This window comes from Haliaeetus leucocephalus, unplaced genomic scaffold (genome assembly GCF_000737465.1).
Source record: "Haliaeetus leucocephalus isolate CR32 unplaced genomic scaffold, Haliaeetus_leucocephalus-4.0 Scaffold556, whole genome shotgun sequence".
Taxonomy (NCBI): domain Eukaryota; kingdom Metazoa; phylum Chordata; class Aves; order Accipitriformes; family Accipitridae; genus Haliaeetus; species Haliaeetus leucocephalus.
The window spans coordinates 2,414,419-2,440,782 of NW_010972992.1; the positions used below are offsets into that span (position 1 = coordinate 2,414,419).

Consider the following 26,364-nt stretch of genomic DNA (forward strand, 5'->3'; position numbering starts at 1 on the left):
TATACCGTTATGGTTCCTGTATCACCAGGAAATAAGAAAATTTAGCAGAGACCCCACCTGATTCCCTCAGAGATCCCAGGGCCAGGGAATGAGGATGCCCTTTTGGGATGGAGGATGGGGAAGCATCTGTCTCTTGATTCAGATCCAGGAGGTTCGGCTCAGTGGAGGGGTAACAGGGCAAAACCCTCTGCCCCATAATGACCTGAAAATATCTGAGCTGGAGCTGTGAGAGGTGCTTAGTAGGCCATCTCAATCATTTAGATAAATGTGGTGGTCCTCCAGCTGAGGATGTGTTGGTGAAGACGGTGCAGATATAGACTGCGTGACTGGAGGAACGCCCTGCTGGGAGTCCCCAGCACAGAGCTGCCTCTGACACCAGTGTCTGATAAACAAGGCATTTTTCCTCTCCTTCCCCAGCAAGCATTAGAGGGCTGGGCCCAGGAGCCATGGGAATCAACAGGAGCCTTTCCAGTGTGGGCTTTGGATCTTCGTCTGGATAAATAAATAGAAGGAAATAACAAATAACATGGTTCTAACAAATATTTTAGAAAGTATAAATGTCTGCCTTTCACTGTGACTCCATCCAAACCCCACAAAGGAAAAAATTTCCCTATTTCTATGATGCTTTTCCATCTGCCTTTCCCCAGTGATTGGGAGTGTTAATGCAGGCACCTTGGCCGGAGAATACAGCTGGCCCACAAGGAAACCCTGCGTGGGATTTCTCTGGGGGTGGTAAGTAACCTTCTCGGCCGACCACCTTTGCGAGCAAGGTTTATGCTTGCTATTGAAAGGCCCTCCCTTGTCTGCAGACTGAGTTCCCATCCTCAGAGTAGCCGTTTGCTGAATTTGAGTGGCTCTATAAAAATTAGTGCTGTATTGGTCTTTTCTGCGGGTTTCTAGCCTCTGGACTGAGGTTTCCACATCTCCCTGCTTGCTGCTGCCTTGCAGCGACATCTGCTGCGCGCTTCTAGGAGGAAAGCGGTTTTCCTTCCTGGGAAAGTGGTCCCTTTTCTCTGGGAAAGCTTGCAGCAAGGCCAGCTTTGGCTTTTAAGGTGGGAGAAAAGGAAGTGGGGAAGTCTGCTCCTTCCTCAAATAAAAACATTTCTGTGGTCCGCGACTTCTCCAACTTGGCTCGGCCCGTGGCGGTGACGCTTTTGTTTTGCAAACTTCTCCCAGCCCAGCTTTGGGTGGGCAATGATGAAAAAAGCCTGCTCTTGCTCCTGGCACAAATCTTGGGAGAAGTAATGCAGGTATCTGCCTGCCCCAGAGCTTGTTTTGAAGAAGGAAGAGGCAGAGCAGCATGTCCCATTCCCCGTGAAGTGTTTTGGGGAGCCTTCCTGGCCACAGCAGTGGATGTAGAGGGAGATGTGAGTACCGACACGCTGGGAGGACATACCTGTGCTTGCCGCAGCCAAGAACTGCCATGGGGTTGGAGAAATGGACTGGGTTGCCTGTTTTCTTTCCTGCTAATGCTTTGCTCTCTGTCTCCAGTTGTAGGATTTTGGCAGAGGTGGCCATGATGTTATGGTTCGTGGTTGGTGCCCTCTTCCCAGCACTGCTCCTGGCTGCACCACCCCCCATAAACAAGCTTGCCCTCTTCCCGGATAAGAGCGCTTGGTGTGAGGCAAAGAACATCACCCAGATCGTGGGGCACAGCGGCTGCGAGTCCAAGTCCATCCAGAACAGGTATGGATCCACTCTCAGTGTGGAGCTGGATGCAGCTGATTTCCATTTGCAGATGGCACCGGAGTGGCTTTGGGAACTGTCACTCGTACAAGAAGCCAGGCACAGTGTCCTGCCTCTGCCCGGCTGCTCTCTGTCTGTCTCAGTGGAAGGTGAAATCTCCTCCTGCCTTTGTTTGGAAGAGCAGGCACCTTTGCTGAGCCCTCATCCCTCCTGTTGTCTTTGCAGGGCCTGTCTGGGACAGTGTTTCAGCTACAGCGTCCCCAACACCTTCCCTCAGTCCACAGAGTCCCTGGTTCACTGCGACTCCTGTATGCCAGCCCAGTCCATGTGGGAAATCGTGAGTATCCCTGCCTGCTCCACGGTTCTTTCTGTGGGGCCTCGCTCAGGGGCTCTCAGCTCTGCTCTGCCACCACTTTAGGGCAAGTTATTCCCCTTCCCTGAGGTTTTCCTACTTGTAGTTCCCTTCCAGGGTGTCTCTCAGGTGACTGTACCCTGTCTTGAGACGCCTGGGTGGAAGGGGCTGCTGGAAGCAACATGACTGCTGTGATAAATGATGCATTTATCACGCTGTTTGCAGAAGCATTCCCTGCCAGTCCCTGCATTATTCATCCTTGTGCTCATCCCGCTGCCTGTTCTCTTCACCACTGCCTTTGTCGCCTCCTCCCACTTGGGAGTTTTTGCCTTCTTCAATGTCCAGAAGTGCTTCCCACAGCCCATCTGCCAGTCACCCTCAGACCTTCCAGTTTCATGCCACAACTGATCATGGCAGAGCCATAAATCCTGCCTCCGAGGCAAGCCTAGGCACGCAGGGAGCTGGGTTCAGCGCTCTGCTTTGCTTTCAGCTCAGACATTTGGGCAGATGGTTTAGTCCAAACTATCTAAGATGCTCAGCAACGTGTCTTGTGGGTGGCTTTTGCAGTTACCACTGATATTTCTGTGCCAGTAGTGCCTGGGAGCAGCGTCCCACTTGAGTCAGTGCATTTTCCGTGGGTCTTTGCAGCTCGTGACCTTGCGAGACATTCCCAGAGAATTCTTGCCTTGCAGACTGACTGTAGATATTTGTTTATATGGATAGTGAACCATCGCTTCTGGCTTAAAATACCCCAAGTCAGCAGGGTACGGGGCAGGTCAGACTGCCTGCAACAGGATGGCCATCCAGGCATTGAGCCTGCACACTCACTTACTGTGTCCTCATCCCTCTACCCAGGTGACACTGGACTGTCCAGGCAATGACGAGATCCCCAGGGTTGACAAGCTGGTGGAGAAGATACTTCACTGTAGCTGCCAGGCTTGCGGGAAGGAGCCAAGCCACGAGGGAGCCCTGTTCAACGTCTACCTGAACGCGGAGGAGAACATGCCCGCTGAAGGTCCCAGCCCCCATCACTATGCCCACCACCAACAGGAGGTGGAAGAACCTCCTGCCTCCAGCCACCACCATCACGAGGAGGAGGGCGACGAGTGACCTGGCCCTTATGGACTGTCCTTGCAGCCAGCGGCGCGGGCAGGGGGTGTGTGCGAGGGAGAGGGCCGGGGTTTGGGGAGGGAGGGGGGTGGTGGAGTCTTTCCTGTCTAATAGCTACCCTCATGCTTTGCTCTCCACGACACCCCGGGGCCGGAGGAAGATTTTGAGGTACAAGCAGGGCTGAGAGGCGGACGTGAGGCTGGAGCTGCAGGGTGAGAGAGGAGGGCTCGGTGTTTTCTGATGCAAAACTACTTGCACATAATAGTAATAATATATTGAGAGGAGCGGGAACCCAGACAAGGGGGGTTTCGGCTGAGAGCAAGAGCTGAGCTGGGCTCCCCAGGGGCTGTCTGCAGGCTCCTGAACCTGCTGTGGAGCCCTTGCTGAGTCCTTCTGGGTTTTTCTCTTGTAAACGGCTTATGCTCGGATTGGAGGAAGAAGGGGTGCAGCCTCTCCACAGTCCCACAAGAGATGCACATCTTTCCTGGGGTGTGCGGGACCAGCAGCATCCCTTCTTCCTCCTGTCTACCCTGCCTGCCTAAGGACATGTGGGCTCAGCGTGGACATACAGTTCCTCCTGGCACCCGCTGGATCTTAATTCAACCCCACCCTGCTCGTATTAGGTAGCTCTTGGGGAGTATTTTGCCCCAGGATGTGCCTCTGGGGGCCGCGTGTGTGAGGTTGCTGGGAACCACAGGAGTGAGAGCCCTTTCCTTGCTGGTCCTCAGGGCCACCAAGTAGCTCCCTGGGGACGAGGGAGCTGGATCATGCCATGGGCGCTGGGGCTTCACATTTCATGGCCCACAGGGGAAAGCCAAGAGCAGGCTTGTGCTGGGGTGGTCTGGGTAGGAGCCAGCCCCTCTCCCCCCTCTCCCTGCTGCACTTTAATGGTGGTGGAGGGAGAAGGGGGACGAGTGCCGGGGTGCCCATGTACCTTCGCGGGGGATTGCTCATGCAGGGCTGGGGAGGCTCGGGGTGGGGGGACGGCCCCGGGCCCCTCCTGCTACCCCTTTCTCTCTGTTGTATAAAGCTGATTTCTTTGGCGCTGTCCTGACAAGAGCTTCCAGAGCTTGTAATCGATGCCTCCCCCTCCTTTTTACAAGTTGGTTGTTTTTTTTTTTTTCTTAAATAAATTAGTTCTGACTTCCATTTCTCAGTGCTCTGATGCCTGTCTGGTTTTTGGCAGTAGGCTCCTCGGTGCTGATGGGGGAGAGGCCGTTTACACCAGGACACCAGACGGGACAGCAGCGCAGGAGGGTACAGGGCATGGGAGAGCGATGGTTCCCTTGAGTTTTCTGCTGCATTCAATTTGGGAGGAGGAGGAGGGAGAGCCGCTAAAAGGAAAACCGACCCTAAATACTCAGCAGATGGACTGCATGTGGACACAGGGAGCCTGCACATCAGCTGTCGCCCAGGCGTGGTTGTACTCTAGGGCCCTTAACACTGCAGCCTGGAGGTTTAAGGGCTGTCTGGTCCCACTTATGTGGGAAGTGCGTGGGGTCTCTGCGGGATCATGCAAGCTTTATCAGCTCTGTTGCCACTAGGTGACACTCTTGATCCAGCGTGTTTGGTGGCATCCAGATGTTCATGGCCTCCAGGAGTGCCTCTGGACTGGAGGAAGGCGAACTTGGACGTGGACATGGACATCCCTTCGTGGGTGAGGAGAGGACCCAAGCGCCTTGGCTGAAAACCAGTGGGCTGTTTCCAAGGGCGTTTGGATCAAGCATTCCCTGGACAGGGCAGAGCGTGTCCTTGCAAACCTCTGCTCCCACTGATGGCTGGCTGCCCAGCGTGGTTGTGCCCTCAGAAGCAATCAGATGATGCTCCCTTGTCTGAGCCTAACCCTGAGGAAGGTCCGGTCTGCTCCTGGAGGGGCAGGAGGCTGTGCTGTGCAAGCAGCCAGCTCTTATTGCCCCTCTCTTTGAGTCCCAGGCTCTGGGGGCTCTGCACAAGTTTGGAGAGCAGTCCTCCGGGTGGTGAAGCGGGAGAGGGTTTGTGTTAAGGCAGCAATTGCTACGATGAAGGGCATGGGCTGAAAAGGAAGGACCCTGGCAGGGGTGGTGGTGTCCTGTGCATTAAGATAATTTTTTTAGGCTGTGAAGTGTCTTAAGGATGGGAGCTTTACTGGAGAGCCAGGAGGCAGGAAAAGGTTGAGAAATCCATGCTGTCACCAACCACCATCATGTGGCCCTTTTATTGGTGTATGGTGAAAACAGGAGCTGGATTTAGCAGGGGGACTGTTCCTATAAACTCCCGGAGCTGCAGTTCAGGGTGTTGGGAGCAGGATATCTCCACCTCCTTTCGACACAACCTCAGCTTCAGTGGAGGCAGGCAGTGGAGGGCTGTTCTGCAGATGAAAACACAAATCTTTTAAAGATAGCTAGCCAGGCTCTGCCCAAAACAGGCCCTAAGGAGCCATCCCAGTTAAAAGATGGAATGAGATCCTGAGAGTAGATTGCACTATTGGAGTCCGCTGTGTTAAGCACTGAACTGCCTGGATGTCCTCACCGAGGTCTCTCAGCCTTCCAGTTTTACTCACTGTGGCTCACCAGCCCTTTCTTTGCCATGTTGACATTTGGGTGGCTGTTGACAACCTGGTTTTGCTTTCCCTGCTAGTGGTACTGGAGAGCAGAGCTGGTGGAAACCATGATCCCCTGCAGATGTGTCCAGAAACGCAGCGCAGGGGAGAGAGCACAGAGGCCAGCAGAGCTGCCGGAGCAGAGAAGCTTTTGCAGGGGCAACGGTAGGATTTGGACCTCATTTTAAGGCAGGGGTTTTTTAAACACATTTTGCTTCGATCGATTCAGATTTACTTCCCCAGCAAACGCATCCAAACCAAGCGTGCAAAACCTCCCACATACCTAGTTGTGGAGGACACACTCCTGAACCAATCTCCTTCTCTGAAGCAAAAGCTCTGGAGATAAACTGAGATGCTCCTAAGGTTGGGGTGCAGCAGGGCCGAGAAGGAAGCATGGCTTTGCACTGCGGCATGACTTCCTTGCTGAGCACTAGTGTGGACCCAGCTGGGATAAATCTGTGCTGCTGCATTGATTTATCCTAGCTGGGGAGGCTGCCGCAGTGTGGGCTTGGGGTGGGTTTTCTTGCTTGTTCCCAGCACAGATGGGACGAGGAAGTGAGGGTTTCCTGGTACAAGCGCTTTTCTAAAGAAACCTCCTGCTGCGATCAGAGCCTCGCGTGTGTGTGCTCTGCCCTGGGATGCCTGCCAGGACAGAGTGATGCAGAGGTGGCTGGGGAGGTTTGGCTGGGAGCATCCAAGGAGAGGGTCCTGGGGAAGCAGAGGGAGGGCAGATGCCACACACAAGCTCCCAGGAGAGCTTGTCCGGGTATGAGTGACAGCAGCCATTTCCCAGTGAACAGCTTTCAAGTGGCACGGAGATCCTGGGGGGGGCAGTGGGGTGCGTATGGGCTGTGTCCATGCACAGAGGTAAACCCTGCTTTGCATCTCCCCTGTCCCTTGCTCAGAGACCTGAATTGCCCATTCGGCCACTGAGAAAAGCACGACAAAGTTGTTGAAAAGGTGATTAGAAAAGTAGATCTTGGTAAAGAGACAAATTTCTGTTCCCAGGTGGGCGGCTGGGCAGCACAGCCAGTGCTGGGGGTGCAGCGGGACAGGGCTGGTGGAGCATGCGGTATGCACAGCTGGCGTTCGCCCACACATCTGCAGCAGCATCTTCCCAGGGGAAGCGTGTTAACGAAAGCTTTGGCGGCAATGCAGGAAGGAAAGGACAGCAGCTGGCAGTGTCTGGCCCTCTGACCGCAGGGGTAGGTGCCAGGGGCAAAACAGAGACACACACAACGGCTCCAGTTTGTGCTGGAGTCAGTGCCCTTTGCTCTGGTCTCCCCCCAACAGAAATTGCAGCCATTTGTTTGAAGAAAAAAACCCTTTCGGCAGCTGGCTAATTAAAAAAACCACATCAGTCCCTGCCAAGTACCCTGAGGTACTGGCCCTGAAGCGCAGAGGTGGTAGCATGGGATACCAAACAGCACTTAAATATTCAGAAGCGTCTTCTGAACTAGAGGGGATGAAGCAGGACCGGCTGGGTTCTCTGACATGTTGCCTCCCACTTGCCAAAGGGCAAGTTGCCTTGGGTCCATCCGGGGTTGCCCCTGCAAAAGCAGGGTCTTTGGCTGCGAGGCCAGCCCAAATAACCCCGGAGCAGAGGAGCAAGACTCCTGGCTGTCCTGGCGTGAGTGCAGCCATTTCCCTTGGCTTCTGCTTGCACCCTCCATCCCTGGCTGCAGACTGCTGGAAAATCAGCCAGCAAGTCCTTTCCGTGCCTCTGGCTGCTTTCTGAGCAGGCAACTGTGGGCTGTTGCATGCAGGGTTTGTTGCTTTTTATTTGGATTTGCAAAATCTTGCTTCTTCTCAGCTGGCACAGAGGATAGAGCCTGGTGCTCGGTGCTGCCGGCTGGGCTTAGCTGCAGACCTGCTGGCCTGTGGGTCGCTGCCCACCTGCCAGGTGAATGCAGGGGTCTCCCGTGTTGGCAGAGGTGGCAGGCGCAGGGGAGGCAGAGCACGGTGCTGGCTGTTTCTTTAAGGCGGAAAAGGGAACTCTCTGGCTGCCACTTTGTGGAGTTTTGACCAGATCCCTGTTTTCATTAGCATTTCATTTCATCTCCTCCTCTCCCCCCCTCCAGCCCCACCTCCTCCGAATCGGCATCTCTGCATCTTTTTCTGTGCATCACAGATCGGCAGGTAAAAGTCTGGCTGGCACCTGCACGCACACACACACTCACGCTCACACACACACCCTTGCATGCTGGACGCACCTCTGCTGGGGGAGAGACACCTTCCCACGCTCCTGCGTGTTGCATCTTCCTCCTCATGGGCGAGCTTGGCTGGGAGCATCCCTGTACTCGCCTCAGGGCTGCTCTGCCTCTCCCTGCTGTCTCTGGCTGCAGCAGCAGCAGAAGTCAGGCACCGAGCTGCTCCGTGGAGCCCCGCTGCCCCAGGGAACAGAGCTCTGCAGGTAGCCAAGCCTGGCTGGAGGGGTGAGAGCTAAGCCTCGGAGCTCCAGAGCATCCTCAGCATCTGAAACGTCCTGGGATCCAGAGCATCCCCAGCATCCAAAGTATCCTGGGGTCCAGAGCATCCCAGCATCTAGAGCATCCAGAGCATCCTGGGGTCCAGATTATTCCCTGGTCCAGCACATCCAGAGCATCAGAGCACCCCTGGCATCTCGAGCATCCCAGCATCCAGAGCATCCCAAGCCTCCCTGGTGTCCCGAGCATCCCCAGCATCCAGAAGCAGTGTCCAGGGACATCCCAGCACCAGAGGATTTGCAGGGATGAGGAAATGCCTGGCTGTGAGTAACGGGGAGGGGAACCTGGCTACAGCTGATCGGCTCCTGGGAATGTCACTCTGCCCTGATTGCCAGTGAAGAGAGGGAGTGGGGGAAGAAAGGGAGAGGAGGAGGAGAGGAGAAAGGAGGACGGACACAGACCAGGGAGAGAGAGATGGTACTTCTTCCCCTGGAGCTGGCTCTGGCGATGATCACCTAGCACAGGTCACAGCCAGAGAAGGTCCCCCCAGCTCCAGAGCCAGCCCTGCCGCCTGGCTCCTCATGGAGGGCGATTTGGGGGCCCCCAACGCCAGTGTGCTGGGCGAGCGCTCGCTGCTGGTGGGGAGCAGCTGGGTGGCTGCTTTCCTCTGCTTCATCATCCTGCTGACCACGGCAGGGAACTTCCTCCTCATCCTCCTCATCGTCACCCAGCGCTCCCTCCGCAACACCTCCAACTACTTCCTGGTGTCCCTCTTTATGTCCGACCTGATGGTGGGGCTGGTGGTCATGCCGCCAGCCATGCTCAACCAGCTCTACGGCCGCTGGGTGCTGCGGGGTGACTTCTGCTCCCTCTGGTACTCCTTCGACGTCATGTGCTGCAGCGCTTCCATCCTCAACCTCTGCGTCATCAGCTTGGACCGCTACCTGCTCATCATCTCCCCCCTCAAATACAAGCTGCGAATGACCTCCTGCAGAGCCCTCTGGCTCATCCTGGCCACCTGGACCTTGGCTGCGCTGGCCTCCTTCCTGCCCATCAAGATGGGCTGGCACGAGCTGGAGTTCGAGGTCCGGTCCCCGAACATCACCTCCCAGGGGGACGAGGACCAGTGCCGGCTGCTGGTCAGCTTGCCCTACGCCTTGGTGGCCTCCTGCCTGACTTTCTTCCTTCCGTCTGCCGCCATCTCCTTCACCTACTGCCGCATCCTCCTGGCAGCCCGCAAGCAAGCGGTGCAGGTGGCTTCCCTCGCCTCCAACGTGGCCACCGCCACCACCGATGAGACCGTGCCCCAGGTAAGGTGGCCACAGGGACGTTGCTCCTTGCAGACCCCCGTGATTTGGGTGCCTGGGGTGTTTCTGCCTTCCAGATGGCCTCGGGGCCACAGCCGGCAAAGGGCTTTGGCAACCAAACTGCAGGGAGGGAGATTTTGGGCAACATCCACCTCCCCGATGTCCCCCGAGGTGCCCCATGTCTTGTCCCACCAATGGTGGGCTTCTAAGCTGCTCAGGAGCACAGAAACAGCATGAGCAGAAGCAGAGAAATACATTAAGATACAGGTGAAAACGCTCAGCAGCGCAAAATAAATGCAGTTTCGACCCCCTCTTGGCTAGCATTATCCCAAAGGGTTTTAATCTTATCTGACTTTCCACTCATAAATCTTGGCCATGGTGGGTGTGAGACATATGGGGGAGAAGGAGTTTAAATAATAGCCAATACCAAATTCTGGAGAGCACCTTATTTTGAACAGCCAGCTTCTATTTTTGTTACCTGGTCTATAATGGGAACTGCAAAATACCTCCTTACTCGATTGCTGGTTAAACTTGTGTGTGTGTTTTTTATAAGCAAAACGTGGCTGCACTTGTTTGCATTTCTCTGGGAGAAGGTAATTGCCACTAAATCTAACAGCTTTAATTCCCTATAATAGGCTTTATTGACCTCGTATCCTACAGGGAAAAAGACAAACTTAATTGCCTTTAAATACCTTCATTTAGTTTGTTGTTCTCTCTCTGTTAAGAAAGGAGCCAGGACTCTCTGACCTGGGCAGCTGTCCCACACGTGATAAGATGTACCAGACTTTCAAAAGGAAAATGAGAATCAAAGAATAAACAGACAATATCATAAAATGTTTATTTTCTCCCCGGATGCCAGGTTTTTGGACTCTACAAACACAAACCGCCACAGCCCTATGGCCCCAGTGCTGCCCCACTCAGGGGACTGGGGGATGCTCAGGTGCTTTGCTCGGCCATGGAAAACCAGCATCCACTCCCCGTATTTCAGCAGAGGCAAGTGTCCCAGCAGATTCCTAGGACGCCCAAATCAGCTCAGGCAGAGGGTGAGCTGAAAAGAAGGTGTTGGTCAGGGAACCCTCGAGTTTCATCTTTTTAACTGGATTTTTGTTCTTTTTTTGGACAGGAAGCTGCGTGGCAACAGGGCCTCGTTTAATTACGGCGGAGGGCTGAGATAATAACTTAATTTTAGATTGCAAGAGTGGATAGAGGACTGAGTTAGTTACGGTGTTTGCAGGCTGAAATGTTTGACGTCCTGCTTTTAAAAATATAGTTTGCTGCTCTAATCAGCAGCTAGTGCTGCCTCTTTAGGGCACGCTTTATCCTTACCAAAACATTGACCGAGTTGAATTTTTCTATAAAAGAACCAGCCTAATGATAAACCCCCTATTTTACAGTAAAAAAAATAAAAATACTCTCAGCGTTGAGGGTTTCTATTGCTTCCTCTTCCTGATTTATGGTTCGGGGACTGCAGTGTGTGCCATCCTCCTGCCCCTTGCAAGAAGGGAAACAACAGCAGGGTTTTTTTTGCAGGATTTGCAGCACCAAACGCCACTTTTCTTGGGTGGGAGGCTGGTGCCGGCGCTGGCGGCTCCGACCGAGGGAGAAGCGCTCACTCACCGCTCCATCTCCCACTGCAGGTTCCCTGCGCCCCGAGCCAGCCCGCGGCCAGCAGCGAGAGCAGAAGGTTCGCCAGCAAGCACAGCAAGAAGGCGCTGAAGGCCAGCCTGACGCTGGGCATCCTCCTGGGCATGTTCTTTGTGGCTTGGCTCCCCTTCTTCGTCACCAACGTGACACAGGTAAGCACGTGTGGGTTTTTTTATGTTGAGTATTCTAAAGCTTTTCACTTTGAATCCAGCTGGGTTGGATCTCAGATACCTGCAGGTCTTGCTGGAAAGCCTCTGGGACCAAAGATGCAATTTCCCCAGGGAGCAACAGCAAGGAAAAACCCTTCAAAGGGGTTTTGGAGGGTTCCTTCGAAAGGGAAACGTTGGCATGCCTGGGAAACTGCTCTGGATCGGGGCCGAGGTGGGAGATGCTGCTAATCCTTGCGGTGTCCCCCCGCCAGGCAGTCTGCAGCTGCGTCCCGGCCAGCTTCTTCGACGTGCTCACCTGGCTCGGGTACTGCAACAGCACCATGAACCCCATCATCTACCCGCTCTTCATGAGGGACTTCAAGAGGGCCATGGGCAAATACCTGCCCTGCTGCCGGCGTTTGGGGGAGCCCCGTCCCAGCGCCATCTCCCTCTCCATGAGGAACTCCAACAGCGGACCCCGTGCCGCCACGTCCCTCAAGAACGTCCTCACCTTGCAGGCTGAGACCGACTCGGTTGACTCCGGGGTGCTGGGGAACGAACCCAGCCTGCTGCCAGCTGGCAACGGTCCCACGGTTCTCCCGGCCCCCAGCGCCCGCTTGGTCAACCTTTTTGACATGGAGCACTCGGACACGGAGCTGCAGCCCAAGCAGCTCGGCACCCCCGTGGCCTGAGCGAGGGTGTCCCAACGGGGGGTTATGGACCTCTGTGTGCTGGGAAGGATCCCCCAGCCCAATGCAAACTGTCTGGAGGGCCAATTTGCTGCAAGACACCTCCTTGCCCACGCATTGCTGGTCGATACCCTCTTCAAACGCAACATGCGTCTCCTTGGAGAAGACGTCGTCGCCGAGCACTCCCGTGGGTAGGTTTAAACAGCGCAAAGCCACGTTTTACTGCTGAATTCATCTGCCTTGTTTCTCTCTCTTTCCATCCCTCCTTTGCTCACCGTCACCAATCCCTCACCCTTCTCCAAGAGCTGCTTCTCGTGGCCTTTTCATCTCCGGTTAGTCTGAACCTGGGACTCCAGACCCTTCCGCCAGCCTGTGTCTCCCTAAACTTAAACCAGGGCTTGGTTTTCAGCTTCCACTCACGCAGCTCGGCAGATCACCTCTATCATCTCACCAAGTGCACCGAGAGGACCAGTCGAAACCACATCCCGTGACTCACAGACAAGAGATTTGGGGCTGCTTCAGTCCACAGAACATCACGTCTTCTTGGAGTTTAATTTCCTTGCCTGATTTGGATTGTATCTGTCTTGGTTTCCTGTGAAAGCAGTGAGTTGCAACACAGTGAAACCATTGTGTTTAATCATGAACAGCCTGCGCTACGGGGGATTAAATTTGATGCAAAACGTTCAACGCTGCTTTTTGGATATTCAGCAAGGGTGTGGGTGTTCGACTTGTTTGTGGCTCTATGGGTATCCTGACAGTAGTAAGTAAGGAGATAAGCTTCCCTTTAGATTTCATCCTACAGGTTCCTATTTTTGGCATATGACCATCATACTTGGCTCTGACAATCCATCAATTTTTAGATGATGCAAATAGAAAATATACTATTTTTTCCCCCTCAAATAAGAATCTAAATGAATATTGCCTTTTAAATGACAATGCCAGCCTCCCCTTCCCCCCAGCCATAAGCAGAGAGAATAGTGAGTAATGTGGTAAGCGGGCACTTAAAAAAAAAAAAAACAACAAATGCTTTTAGCAAATTCTTCCTCAAGTGCCTTTCAGATGCAGAGATGGGTTGGTAGTTGGTTGCTGTCCCCTCCCTGGACTTGTACCCTCCAAGCTTTGCTGCCTGTTTCTGAGCTCACACTAATGAGTCTGACTGTGCTCCTGAAGCTCACGATTATACAAACAAGTACAAAGCATCCGTAGGATATGGGATGCTGGAAGAAGCAGCCACATGCCAAGCAAGTCTCATTAGGTTTCTTTCCACGTTGCCCACATACGTTCCAGAACTGAACAACAAGTGTTTTTATGACTAACTTGTCATTTATTTGGTACAAATCCCCTTGCAACCGACGGCTGGCCCAGCGATCAATGATAAGTGGCCGTGACAAATGGAGGACTGAGCATAGGTTCAAACATCAAACTGTTTAATACATTTTTGCCACATATCTGTGGACAGATAGCTTGGGTTTGGTATCAAGCACAAAGATAAATATGTACATCCTTCCACAAATGGCTTTATATAAAACCATACTTTGACTACAACTCCAGTTAAAAAGGAGTAGAAAAATACACGATGAACTCTGAAAGTCTGTTAGGTAACCAAATCAGCAGACACAGGCTTCAGGAGATGAACAGAGAGAGACCACTTCTTCAAGCCACATGTTCAAAAGCAATAACACGTTACTCTCTCATTGAGCTAATTCTTGGTAAGAAGGTGTTTGCTTGTGGACAAATCCTCTGATGCGGTGGAGAACTCGTATCCCTTTCCTGCAGCCAACGGCATCAACACCGACCGGCAAAACAGGCCCGTCACTGTGGGATCCCATAGCCTGTCCTGGAGACGGCTCCCATCGCTCGGCAGCGAGGCACCGCTTGAGAATCAGAGCGGAGCAGGTCTGAGCCTCCCTCAGCGGCAGGACTTGGGGAGAGGAAAAGCTGGGCACCGTACCCAAAGCTGCCGTGCATTGCCAGGTAACGCTGCCACCCCCAGAAACAGCCACATTTTTGACTTCGTGAGACATAAGCTACAGGTAAGGTTTTAGAAAGCTGGGGAAAGAAAGGAGAGATGGTTATTAAACTAGCTGCTGGAACGGGGAGGGAGGAGGAGGACACCGTGTGAACCAAAATCGGAAGCTGCAGTCGCGGTATTTCCCCTCTCGTGAGTCAATGAGACCTTCCAGATCTGGATGTGGGAAGGTATTTATACCATCCGGCACTTGTTTTAAAACAGAAGAAACACAGAGGTGTTCTCAGAAGGGGGTTTATCCTCCTGCTAGATGCGTTTTCTTGGGCTTAGCAGCAAAATAGGCCAGAAAAGGACCTTTTATGGAAAACGTGGATCAGTCCCATACGGTTTTGGAAGACTCTGCATAGCAGGGGATGTAAAGCACGGTCCCTCCCTCCAGTTTGAGACTGGGGGAGAAGAGAGTGGATGCCAATTTGCTTTTATGGAAGGAGGTAGAAATCAAACAGACTGATGTTTATCCTATGCCAAGTATTGGTTTTATTCTAAGCCAATTAATAATATGTCTAGAGGGGGCTTTTAAGGCTGGAGATGTGTGTGGGACACAAAACGAAAGTCTCTGTGGGTTGCTGGCTTGCAAAGCCTGGAAGGAAGTTTCACAAAGTAATAAATCATAAAAAGCCCACTCTGTTTCTTCTGCTGTCTTTCACCTAGGGACTCAAAGCATGTTTCTAATAGTAATGAGGCCTCGAACACTCATCGCCCTCAGCTTGCAGATAGGGAAATGGTCTTGTTGATTGGGAAGTGCCCAAGCCCTGGCAGCAAACCTGCAGCAGACTGTGGAAGGAAGCCAGGTAGCCTGAGCCTTTCACCTCCCCAGTTAGCAGAGCTGAAGCGCGAACGCTGAGACGTACATAGCTGGGCAGCCAGAGCCTGCAACATACCTGCTCACGTGAAAAAACCAAAAATCAAATTGACCACTGGTGGAAAAAGGTTTTTAATTTCCTAGTGCCAAGCCCCTCTCCACGATATGCTTAAAAATACCCACAAAGCCACCTGCTTTCCCAAGAGTTACATAGCAGAGACACAGTCCCTAATGGTGACAGCTGCTTCCCTCAAGAATAAACCCAGTTTCTGCAAGGAGGGAAGTGCCACCGCTTCTGGAGGAGCAATGCTGATTCAGGCAGGAATCAGCCCTTTCTCGTCCGTGGGAGATGCCGTGGGCTGCTGTTCCGAAAGCTTTGATCCAGTGACATGCCAGTGCCATGCTCCAGGCTCGCAGGATGGTCTGAAAACTGCAGCTACAGCTCTGCTGGCTCTACCGATACTCCTTTGGGAATCCCAGTGCAATGGACGGTGCTTTGAAAGCAGTTTTACTGCTGGCTGAGCATCTCTGCCCAACATGAAGAGCTCTAATTTGTTCCTTCACCTGCTGCCTGTTTCTTGCTGTCCCCGCTGTTTGAACAGTCCAGGTAGGGGAGTGAGGTTTCTCCCAAGAGATAGCTGGGGGAATCATGCTGGTGAGCATGGCCAGCTGGGAGACCTTCACTGTCAGCCGCGTCTTCCTCTCGCACAGTATTTTCCTCTTTCCGAGTCTCACTGCCTGCTGCCCGCTGCGATTTCTTGGCTAGAGGGGAGAAAAGACTGCCGCTGCCCTTCTCTTCCAGCTGACACTCCCTGGTTTTAATGCCCACAGCTTTTAGGATCGTGTCCATTTGCTTCATGTAGTCCAGATGGCCATTTACCTGCAAGCAACAACGAGAGTCCTGTTAGAAGGGAAGCTGTGGGGAACCCAGCTCAGTCAAGTCCTTCATTTCAAAAGCCACCACTGCCGTGAGACTTGGGTTTAGCTCTGAAAGGCTGGAAGAATGAGGTCTGAAAAAAGCAGTTGTCCACTGAATAACCTGAACTGGCTGCACCCTTCGTGGCACACGCTGCTGCCAGATTACTTTTCCTCTAAGATGTGTATGTTTAAATGCTTAGAAATTGCTGAGTTACAAAACCCCTGATTCTGGGTGCCACGAGGGTAAGAGAGGAGGTGATCTGCCATGGTGAGAGACACCCAGGTAGGAGACAAGTCGTCTTAGCTCAACTCCCTGTTCTCTGCTAAATCACGTGTCCTCCCTGTGCCTTAGCTCCCTTGTAAAAGCAAAGCAAATATTATCTTATTTAAATTAGGATATAGTCATTAAATCTCACAACAACTACCAAGCGTGTTAAGGTTCTTGGCTGGAAGGTGCACTGATCTGTCCCACACCATATAAAACTGAGAGCCTGAGAGTTATGGGTTCATAAACCAAATTAAAGTCAACAATACGTGCAAAACCCCACACATTTTCATTGTAAGATGATTTCCATGATAAGATAAACCCTTCTGAGATGGATATTGGAATGCACCCTTCCAGTCAGGGCACAGGAGGGAGAGAAAACCTCCTCTGCAGGTTATTATTGTCATATGCTGAAGGCTACCTGGCTGGAAAGGCAGAAACTGCCTTCTCTCTTTCAGGTGTCCTGTGCAAGCCAAGCATTTGAAGTAACGATAGCCAAGATCCTACTAGAGACCAGCCTTCAGATCTCCTTTGCTGTTGTACTCACAGCCAAAATGGGAGGAAGCCCTTGTGAGCGCAAGGTGGATTTATAGTGGGTTTTTCTGTGGAGAGGAAAAGTGCTGTCAGGCTGAATTGAGGCTATTTTCATGGTACACTCACCAGCTAGCCTGTAGATTTCAGCAAAGATTAAGGGGTATGATTTGCATCCCAAGATATTTTAGCATCTTTGATAAATTCAATTTCTAACAGTTAAAATCCCTCCTGACCCAGCCAGAAAGCTGTCTCAGGCAACACTGCCTCGTATTTTCCCAAATCTTGCTAGGAATACCCAACACCACAGTCCCAGGTTTCCTGCTTCCCAGCCGCGTGTACAAGTGCTCCAGGAAGGGGCTGTCTGCTCGTACAAGACGGTAAGAGCTCTTTACAGAGGTCTGCAGAGAAACCCAGCCGTGGACGCTCTGCTCACCTCCCTGCCAGCTCAGTCTGGGAGGCTGGCTGATGCCTGAGCAGTCCTTCCTTGCTATGCCAGCAATCAGGGTTACCAGCACACCTCTACCCAAACCTAAAGCAAACCTCCTTTCCTGCACAGGCAAAATTCAAACCTCCTAGCTGTTTGCGTGAAGCAACTTTTGAGTGGTAACATTTGGATGCACTTAGGACTTGGAGCAAAATGAAGGATTTAATCAGCACGTTAGTAATGCAATATGTGACTTTAATCAGTCCAGATGGCTCAACAGGCTCTTGATGTTTACAACAGATTAGTTAATTAAAATAACCATTGAAGGACTAACGGACTGGCTGTTAAGATGTGTACATTGTTCTCTGAAAAAGTATGAACCTTTTACTACTCAGTAGGGGGCTTGGGGTTAAAGAAAGGAATGAGCACAGCGTGGGACAAGGTGGAGAGAAACAAGAAGGAAATGGACTTGCTGGGAGGGGTTGCTGAAGTCTCTTGGTTTGCTGTATTCTGAAACCTCTACAGTCATCACAATCTACCTGCCCCGGTCAGCGCCTGGGGATTTCTCAGCCTGTTATGTTACCTAGTCATTAGTCAGAGAGAACAAATTTCCTCTGTCACCCTAAGGACAAGAGTCTCCTAACTCCTCAGTATCCAGCAGCTTCCACTGGAACAATGGGGAATTCCTCTTCCTTGAGCACCACCATCACTGAGAGACGCTAGGTATGAGCAATTCTGAAGAGCTGAGCCTTTTCTCATGCAGCTAAAAGAGAAGCTGAGACCTCCTGAAAGTCTCTCCCTTACTGCAGGTCTGCTAATACCTCTAAATCTCTTCAAAGGAAACTCACTTCTGTTTTCAGGATAGCCCCGGAGAGGATTCCATAAAGCCAGACCAATGCAAGCCCTGAGAAGCATAAGAGGAGGTCGTACTCTTCCTCTGCTATACTGTGACATTAAGTACTAAGCCATCAGCAAAAGAACAGCGAACAAATTGCCTTGCCACTTGAAAGCTATGAAGCCATCCTGGTGGAAAAATTCAGTGATTCCATCTCTCAAAAAGCCTGTTTTCATCTGCTGAATTCTTCTGCTGGGTAGGCTGTGCTGGAGAAGAGATGGGAACATCTATAACATTGTAAAGGACAATAAAAACTTTAAAGGGAAATAAACAATAGTTTGAATATTTGTCAGAACAAAGTGCAGGATGAATATCAGAATAAAAGGAATAGGAAATTGTTCTTGTAACCACAGCAAATAATATTTATGCTTGTTATAAGGAAATGAAAGCAGTAGGGTAAGTTTATCAGTGTGCTTAGGTGACTTCTTCTCTGTTATATCTGATTTTATGGTTCCTTTGACTCATTGGAAAACACAAGCCAACTGCCTATATCACTAATTCTGCTGCAGGACTACAGCACCACACCAAAAGATCTCCAAAGGACTACAGATGATAGCGTTGCTCAGGTGGATCAATCAGTCAGCTGAAAGGAGCTGTAAGTTCAGTAAATTCAGAAAGGTTTTCAAGTTCAAATCCACCCAAAAGTATAAAAAATGTCATTAAGCATAATCAGCTGCATCTATTAAATTCAAATGGAAGTCTTTTTATTTGGTACAATAAATGCCTCTGGTTACGGTGTCATAAAAACACAGTTCAATTTACGGGAGCTTTGAAAACAAATAATGCCACCCCTGGGCCTGCAACCAACCCACTGGTGGCCACTGTACCAAGGCGAGCTGTGAGCTCTGCAGCACAGATGCTGCTCTCCGTGTTAACGATATCAGTTCTAGACGGAGAGAGACAGGGGACAGAGATCAGCGTGTCTGAGAAGAGATGGTAATGGAATCAATTTGCAGTTACTGTGCAGCTCTCTCCATTAGCAGTAAGCCGGTGCCATCTCCACGGCTCCACTCAATTGCCTTTGCGGTTGGTTTTCCCCAGCATTGCGAAAGAACAGATAAAGCACCAACCCAGGATGCATCCAGCTCTTTAGGACAGAGGAAGAATCAGGACTTCTCTCAGGTTTTGAGCTATAGGAACGCAGAGTGTACCCCATAGCCCAGGGGGGATGCCTGGGGAGCCTGCCAAGTGGTGGACGGAGAAGGGACCTGCGAGAAAGGAGATACTATGTACAATCCTGACTCTGCCACGGACTCGCATGAGCACAGGCAAAGCTCTTACTCCATCACAACACTGGGTATCACAATGACATTACTCCATTTGATATGGCAGAAGTCTTTGCTCGCTCCAGAGCCAACTGTTTTAAGATCCTGTCCGCTTTCCTTCAAAAAGACCTCCTCCACCGATTCCAAGCGGCCAATGCAAAGAGCACACACCGGCTCCGAAGCCTGGCCCAGATCGCAAAGCTGTTTGCTTTGCAGGGCTGTGTAATTTGCAAGAGCTCAGCTGAAAGTCCCTTGGCCTCTCTGCTACCTGCAGGGAGAGATAAAGGACAGAGCTGCTGGGCTGTGCCTTCCTCCCGTTCTCCTTCACTGAACGTCCTATGGATTCACAGAGAATTACTGAGGAGCACGGGAGGCATGCAGCATGAGCAGAGGATGCACAGTTACCCTCTGCGACTCCACAGGAGCACAGGCCATTAATATGGCTGAGAATTTCACCTCTTGGATTTGTTTTGAGCCCATCACATCCAAAGAGCAACTTTATCATGCAGGAAAAAGATACCCTCAAGTTAAAACGTCTCTCCAGAGCTTTGTTATTTCAGCAGGAGCAGTAATGACAACCTTGGAGGGCATCACAGTTGCAGGATTCCCTTTTGACAAATACTGTCTGCTTTAATAGAAAATGGTATTTTGTGGGGGGTGAAAAGAGTTAATAGGGTGAGCTGCAGTTTCCGAAGCTCAGATAATAATCACACCTCACTTTTCAGCAGCCCTTTCTTCCCGCTGGTGTGTCAGACACTTCGTGTACACACATAATGAAATGCAAACTGCCTCCGGGTGGCATATCTCAGCAGACCCAGCTCAGCAACTTCTGTTATTGCCAGTTCAGCTCTTGGGTTTACTCTCCGTTTCCAAAAGTGGCAGTGAATTTGTCGTTCAGGAAGAGAACCGGAGTGCAACCCTGTGCTCTGAAATAAACTGCCAGCCAGTTTTGGGGTAGCACTGGTAATGAAGGGAAGAAACTCAAATGCCACTATTGCTTTCCAAAAAATCCTCAGTTCTGGATACTCCCTCCAAACCCATGCAGCCCTCCTCTTCCAGATGGTAGCAAAGACTGATTGATTATAGGACTCCCAAGCTATGCCAGATTATCACTCAAAATGCAGTCATCTCTGCCAAGCTGGCAGGCTCCTCTGGTCAGAGTTATTCCCACATGTCAGCCTAAACCTTAATTCAGAGTGCTGGGTATGTCTTGCATGATAGAGAGCATTCAGCCTGGCAGAAAATGTCCTATCTGTTTTCCACAGTTTTCTGGAAGCTTAGAGCAAAGACCTGACATTGCCCAGGCAGGGGGATACGGTTGGACCTGGCAAAGGCCAGTGGCAGAGCAGATTCCTGTCATGAGAACCAGAAGAACATTAAACGAACCTTGAAAGATGCTGTGGCTGAATGAAATTAAAATAGAAATAAAATTCTTCTGTTTGGGTTCTTAGAAAACAATGTCTTCCAAAAGTGAGGACAGTGAACACGTCCACTAATTCGGAAGCTGTAATTTAAATGGATTTATTAAAAAATGTGAATTTGGCACCTGTGGCAAGGCTTCCGTTGCACTATACGTATATCCTGAGCATCAGCGGCTGTGGCTTCCAGCAGAAGAGAAGCTAATAAAAATATATTTGAGGAAAACTTTATAGAGCTGAATTTATTTTGAAAATACTGTCAATGTCATTTGCATTATTCCTCTTTAATGTTTCTATTTCTGCTCTGAAAACTGATGGAATAAAGGTTGGAGCATGATTCAGCTGAAGCTAATAAGCTTTGCTTCTAAATCATCCCTTCGCACAATTACAATTCTCGTGCATAGAATAAGTCATTCAATTCTTATTTTTCTTCTCGTTTAAAAACTAACTTGACCAGTAAAAGTTCTCCTTTAATTACAGCGATATTTCTTGAGCAAGATTAATTTTTACATGCAGTCATCTTCCAGCCATAACTTCATGATAAGTCATTGTCACCTCTGGGACAATAATTGAGGGACATTACCCTCAGACAGCACTAGGGCCAATTTCACACCAATGCAATAACTTTTTCCAAGGACTTCTTCCATCAAACTTTGATATGTTTTGTGGGAACATGTTGATGTTGAAAATTCTGAGTAAATACTGGGGGTTTTGCTGGATTCATCCACTGCTGAAAAACTCTGCCAGCTTTACTCTCAATTTACCTTCACCAATTCCAAGAGGACTGTATGATGGAAAGGAGTAAAATACAGAATATAACAAGAAAACAGAGGAAGTAAATGGAGGAAATCAGTTTTGGAAGCCTGAAGCTCTAAGGAGGTGAGATGGAGAGCAGCTGTACATCAGTGATGATGGGCAGGACAAAGTTAGGATGAGGGAGCTTCATAAATTCTGAATTAATAAGAGAGCCCTCGAAGGAGTTTCAAGGGAAAGGAGCCTTCACAAATGTCCTTCTGCTGACAGGTAATGCACTCCACACACCAAGCTAGCCAGCTGAAGGCAACAGCTGCTTCCATGAATTTTTCAGCTGTTTGCAGAGCTGCTGTTGACTATTTCTTTGCTGATGCTCTCACTGATGACTGCCAGAAGTGGAATCAGTTCTTTTCTTTTTAGCTATTAGGTTGGTGTCTGAACACTCAAGAGTCTTTCCAGCTATATCAAAGTTGCAAAACATGCCACTCACTTTTAAGGTGGCTATAATCAAATACTTATTTTTCAGTGCTAAACCAAGTGGAAATTATTTAAATTGGATGGTATAAAGAATGTTTTAAAAGGCCCAGCATAAACTGTGCATATAATTGTCACTGGGGAATAATTTAAACATAATCTCTTGGGCCTCGGAGGAAGAGAGATCCCCAAAAATAAAGACTGGATTGATATATCAAACTGGACTGTTCCTAAAAATAGCAGATATCTGACATGATAAACTACAGCAGCCGACTAGTGACCCAAAATATCTGCTATATTGATCAAGTCAGGATTATGGAGAATTTTTCAAGAGTCCAGATGAAAACACTGAGATAAGATTCAGTCTCCGTAATCAGGATGATGTAATAGGACCTGCCTGCGGCAGAGGATGACTCCTCTGTAACACCAAAAGGGACTGATCACCGTTCCTCTCCCCATCTTGCTCTGGGAATACACAAGATTTGGCAACGTTACCATCTTTGCGGCTTTCAAACCAGCTTCTCACCTCAACTCCACGAAACAAAATCACTTTTGGTTAACTAAGGGAATTTTTGCCATCTCTGGGGACAATGACCTGTTCTCAGCTTACTCATCCCTTAATCTCCTTTATGAGTTGATGGTAATAATGTCTGGGCAAGAAGTCCTGGGCATTTGGGAAATTTCAACAGCTATGGAGTAGTGCAATCTCTCTCCTTAGCAATGCCATCTCCTACAAATCCATCACACCAGGATCTGCAGCAAGTTTAAGACCTTACCTTACGCTGGTGTCACGGGGGCAGCAGGCAGTGGTAAGCTTCATGGTATTTCAGCTACATTCAGCTAATATCAATAATACATGCTGTTGTAATTGCAAGATCTCAAACACATTAGCTGAAACTGTGCTACGGGAGAAAATCTCACGTACACAATGTGTCAGCTAAGTCAGCCTTCCCCTTGATTAACGCTTTTAATTGGATGTTGCAACTGAATTTTCTTTCCATGTCAGCTGAAGAGGTTAGAAACAAAGATCAAAACTGAACACAAAAAATTATACAGAATTAGCATTTGTGTTCCAACAAAAGACAGGAAATAGAAAGCTAAATTTTCTATCTTTAATTCACCTTACTGTGCTTTGTGTAGCCACTCTTGCAGAATCAAACATTATTAACACTACTCAGGGAGAACTCCCACTGCTTCTGCTGGCAGTTTTGCTCAAGTAAGGTCTGCATGATCGGGATAGCTGCTTGCAAAGTCAACAGCTACAAACCTGTTCACTGCAAACCTGTCAAGAATGGAGTCTGCACCGTCTGGCTTTGCAAGAACAGTCCTATTTTCAAATGCAAGGTGCTCTGATGTGTAAAGTGTAAGAGAAAAATCTATAAAAGGTGGCAAGTGATGCAAATTGTTACGCTCCATGGGAGAAAGATGTAATGGTATCAAAACTTTGCTGCTTACTCAAGTAGAATAGCAAATTTCCTATGTTGAATTGTATTAGATGTAAACGTAAACCACCTGTGAATCTTTCTAAAATGTGGCACTTGGTAATCTCAGCTTTTCTGAAGGAGGGGCGCAGTCCCAGAAATTCAGTTTTGCTCAGGCTAGTTGGTATGTCCAAACACTGTATGCACTTGAACAGATGTTGTGGAAACCCACCGTGAAACAATACACACACGTTCCAGGCACAATGGAGGAAAAGGGAAAATTACTTCTATAAATCTGCAGGAAGGCCACACTGTTACAGCACCATGCTGCTTCTGAGTGGCAGCGTGTATGCGAATTTTGGCACCAGCCTTACAAAAAAAAGCTCAAGGAGCACTATAAAATGGTTCTCTGCCTTTTAGAAGCAGCTAAATATCCCCAGCCTCCCAAAGAGTACATCAAGATCGAGCAATACATCTGTGTTGAAGCAAGGAGGGACACCAGCCTTTGAGTTTTTGTCTGCCACTAAGCAAAAACAAACTGCAAGTTATTAATGGCTCCATTTGCACTTTTTTGGAAAAGCTTTTTCAGTTTCTTCTTCTGTTCTAAGATACTGACATTGCCAGCACCCTCCGCTTGCATCCCAAAGGGAAAAATGGATTTAATATGTATTTAACGTGTGATTCTCAGAGATCCCAAATCAACAGCAAGAAGGATCATAGAAAACTAAGCCACTGATGACTCCACGGTTGTAGGGACATATGAAGAGGAAGAAATCATCCCTGTGACCTTATAGCCTAGCAGACAAATAGACGTGTTTTCACAGAGACTTGCATGTCCCCCAGGTGTGAGAGAAGGGTCTCCAGGCTCTTTCGAGCCGCTGCCTGAAGTTGAGTTCTGCTCCTAGCTCTTGCTGTTCTGATCCTGTTAATGCCTGTCACCTTGGGAGGTGGCACTGCTCGTTTGAAACAAGTGAAACAAAGGTGTAATGAGACACAGGCAACCTTTTGCCTTTTGAACTCCCTGGGGTTCTTAATTAATTCACATCTTGTAATCACAATTAATTCTTTGCTGCAAGTCTTGGGAATACAGAGGAAAAACCCACAGTTTAATGCATTTGGGGGAAAAAACCTGACTCTCAGAAGTGCCAAATCAGTTGGATTTCACAAAATTCAGACTTTACATCTGCTTATGGTATTTATGTACACTGTGTACCTGCCTGGCTGAAGGCCAGACTGCCTTGAACCTGTTTGCCTTCCCTCATAATGGGAATACTATGACCCTCTTCTGAGAGAGCTTTTGGAAAGACAAATCAGTTATTCTTGGGTTTTAATCATTGTCATAAAGAAAGCTTTCCCACTGCTCAGTTACAGCAGCAAAGAAAAGCAGAGGTAAAAAGCTTTTGAGGTATCTCGGAGGGAAAAGCAAAGGTGTGTTGATGTGCGATAACAGATCATTCTAAAAAGAAGCTCTGTTGTTTTGCCTTCCATTGTGCAGAGATGCTGCAGAAGAACATGGCTGTGAAATGCATCAGTGTGTTTTCTCTATGTACCATTGCAATGACTGCTCTAGAGATTAAAAAGTACCTTGTATCTTTAGTCTGTGGGCTGTACAGAACATGGCTCTGGCACTCCCCATGTTTGCATAAGGAGGGGTTTACTGTCAGTTGGTGTTGCCGCATGTTATGTTTACAGGAATTTGTGAGCGCCAGCAGCAGGTAGGCATCTGCCATCCGGACAACGTGTTAATGAAGAATAAGAAAAGGAGAATTTAGCTGCCACCGAAAGCATGGGAAAAGAAGGCATTTTAAAGTCAATGCAAAACTTAATCATAGCCTAAAGCTCTTTGAGAAAATTTTCACATTGGACTAATGAGAGAACAGTACTGCCTTCTGCAATAATTGTCACGATCCGTCCATGCTCTCTACTAGACTTCTAGCCAGGCATTCCTACTGTCCCCAGGCTTGCAAGTTCATCCCTGGTTTCTGCTGCAGTAAAACTGCCCAAAGAAACTTAAGCACCTGTTCTTGACTTGTGAGCCCCGATGAAAATGCTCTGCCTACATTCTGACTCTGAGCATTTCTGCAATATTCAAATGTTAATGCAAAATGTAATCTACAATATCCCATTTGAACAAACAGCAATCAATCTAATACACTACAGCTCAATTACTTCCTTGGTCTCTGTAACAGGTGCTGTCAAATAAATCTACTGAATAAATCAGTCCCATTGTAACCATTAGGAAGGCTTTTATAACTGCATTTGCTGAGTGGGAGGACATTTTTCTCTCAGTTTTTTTACTGACAGTCAGATAAAAAACATACTAATCAAGAGAGACATGCAATAAATGCCTTGGAGGTGAATTCCTGTTTATACTGAGGTCTCTTAGTCCTCCACTCATTTGAGGATTCTAATGCTACCTCAGCAAAGAGAACCAAGCCCTTTGGATCCAGTTCAGTTTTCATCATGGATGGGCTGGGAGGTGGCTAAAATACTGAGGCTGCCTGCATAATATTTTCACGCTGAGCACCTTTGCATCATATATGCTTTATTCTTCTATCACAACTTGTGCTTTCTTATTCCTGGCAGTAGACTCATGGGACCTCCAGCAAGAGCATCTGCAGGGATGGAGCTGGTCCCCATTATAGAAAATATAGTACTGTATTTGCAGCAAAATCCATCTTTTCTTTCTTGCCGCTTTAAAAAATATTGTCCCTGAATATTTCCTTCCCCTTTCTTGCTCCTTTTACTTTTAAAATGTTCATCAGAATGCACCGTATTTCTTTTCATAAAGCTCCATGGTCTGGAAAATGGATCAAGAGAACGACACCTACTTAATATAGGTTTTTCCCCCTGTGAGGGTTGTTCTTTTTTCCCCAAATGCTTTGCAGTAAGATTAAGCAAGTGAAAGTGTCAGCTCTTTCTGAAATGAGAACATCGCTGGGATTGTCTGTTGGCATCAGGCAGCACGGATACAGATGCACAACAATAGAAGATTAGCAGATAGCAGCTCTGCAACCATTATTCATTTAGCTGAAATGTAAATACTGCTCCTCTGGGGGAAAAATGGAGAGGCTGCTGTGAGCCAGGCAGGATAAAGCCTGCAGGACTCCAGGGGGTTTCAAAGTTCAGGAAGCAGAAGGTCAACAGAAAGAGGGTCTCTGAAGACAAGTCAAAAAGAGGAGAGTAAAGACGGACTGAACTAACAGGAAAAGTCACCCCAGTGCC

General features: G+C 49.2%; 3 protein-coding genes across 3 annotated transcripts in view; 2 read left to right on the forward strand and 1 right to left on the reverse strand.

The window, feature by feature from the left end:
- Positions 1–1,476: 1,476 nt before the first annotated feature.
- On the forward strand, positions 1,477–3,170 carry LOC104837850 (neuroblastoma suppressor of tumorigenicity 1). The gene is made up of 3 exons (XM_010577265.1): positions 1,477–1,686; positions 1,912–2,023; positions 2,894–3,170. The coding sequence occupies exons 1-3, from the start codon at positions 1,517–1,519 to the stop codon at positions 3,146–3,148; spliced, it is 537 nt and encodes a 178-aa protein (XP_010575567.1). The 5' UTR covers positions 1,477–1,516; the 3' UTR covers positions 3,149–3,170.
- A 5,562-nt stretch (positions 3,171–8,732) lies between these two features.
- Positions 8,733–11,945, forward strand: HTR6 (5-hydroxytryptamine (serotonin) receptor 6, G protein-coupled). The gene is made up of 3 exons (XM_010577266.1): positions 8,733–9,462; positions 11,097–11,255; positions 11,525–11,945. The coding sequence occupies exons 1-3, from the start codon at positions 8,734–8,736 to the stop codon at positions 11,942–11,944; spliced, it is 1,308 nt and encodes a 435-aa protein (XP_010575568.1). The 5' UTR covers position 8,733; the 3' UTR covers position 11,945.
- Positions 11,946–15,105: 3,160 nt separating this feature from the next.
- The window catches only part of TMCO4 (transmembrane and coiled-coil domains 4), a 40,432-nt gene continuing 29,173 nt past the window's right edge, over positions 15,106–26,364 (reverse strand). Inside the window, exon 14 of the mRNA XM_010577268.1 lies at positions 15,106–15,652. Coding sequence (XP_010575570.1) covers positions 15,320–15,652 — 333 coding nt within the window. The 3' untranslated portion in view covers positions 15,106–15,319. The remainder of the gene's footprint in view (positions 15,653–26,364) is intronic.

Bases quoted from the DNA above. Each gene is read 5' to 3' on its own strand.
- LOC104837850 (XM_010577265.1), top strand. From the start codon at position 1,517: ATGATGTTATGGTTCGTGGTTGGTGCCCTCTTCCCAGCACTGCTCCTG. The intron at 1,687-1,911 runs GTATGGATCCAC...TTGTCTTTGCAG, and splicing joins TCCAAGTCCATCCAGAACAG to GGCCTGTCTGGGACAGTGTT. The intron at 2,024-2,893 runs GTGAGTATCCCT...CCCTCTACCCAG, and splicing joins CCCAGTCCATGTGGGAAATC to GTGACACTGGACTGTCCAGG.
- HTR6 (XM_010577266.1), top strand. From the start codon at position 8,734: ATGGAGGGCGATTTGGGGGCCCCCAACGCCAGTGTGCTGGGCGAGCGC. The intron at 9,463-11,096 runs GTAAGGTGGCCA...CTCCCACTGCAG, and splicing joins CCGATGAGACCGTGCCCCAG to GTTCCCTGCGCCCCGAGCCA. The intron at 11,256-11,524 runs GTAAGCACGTGT...TCCCCCCGCCAG, and splicing joins TCGTCACCAACGTGACACAG to GCAGTCTGCAGCTGCGTCCC.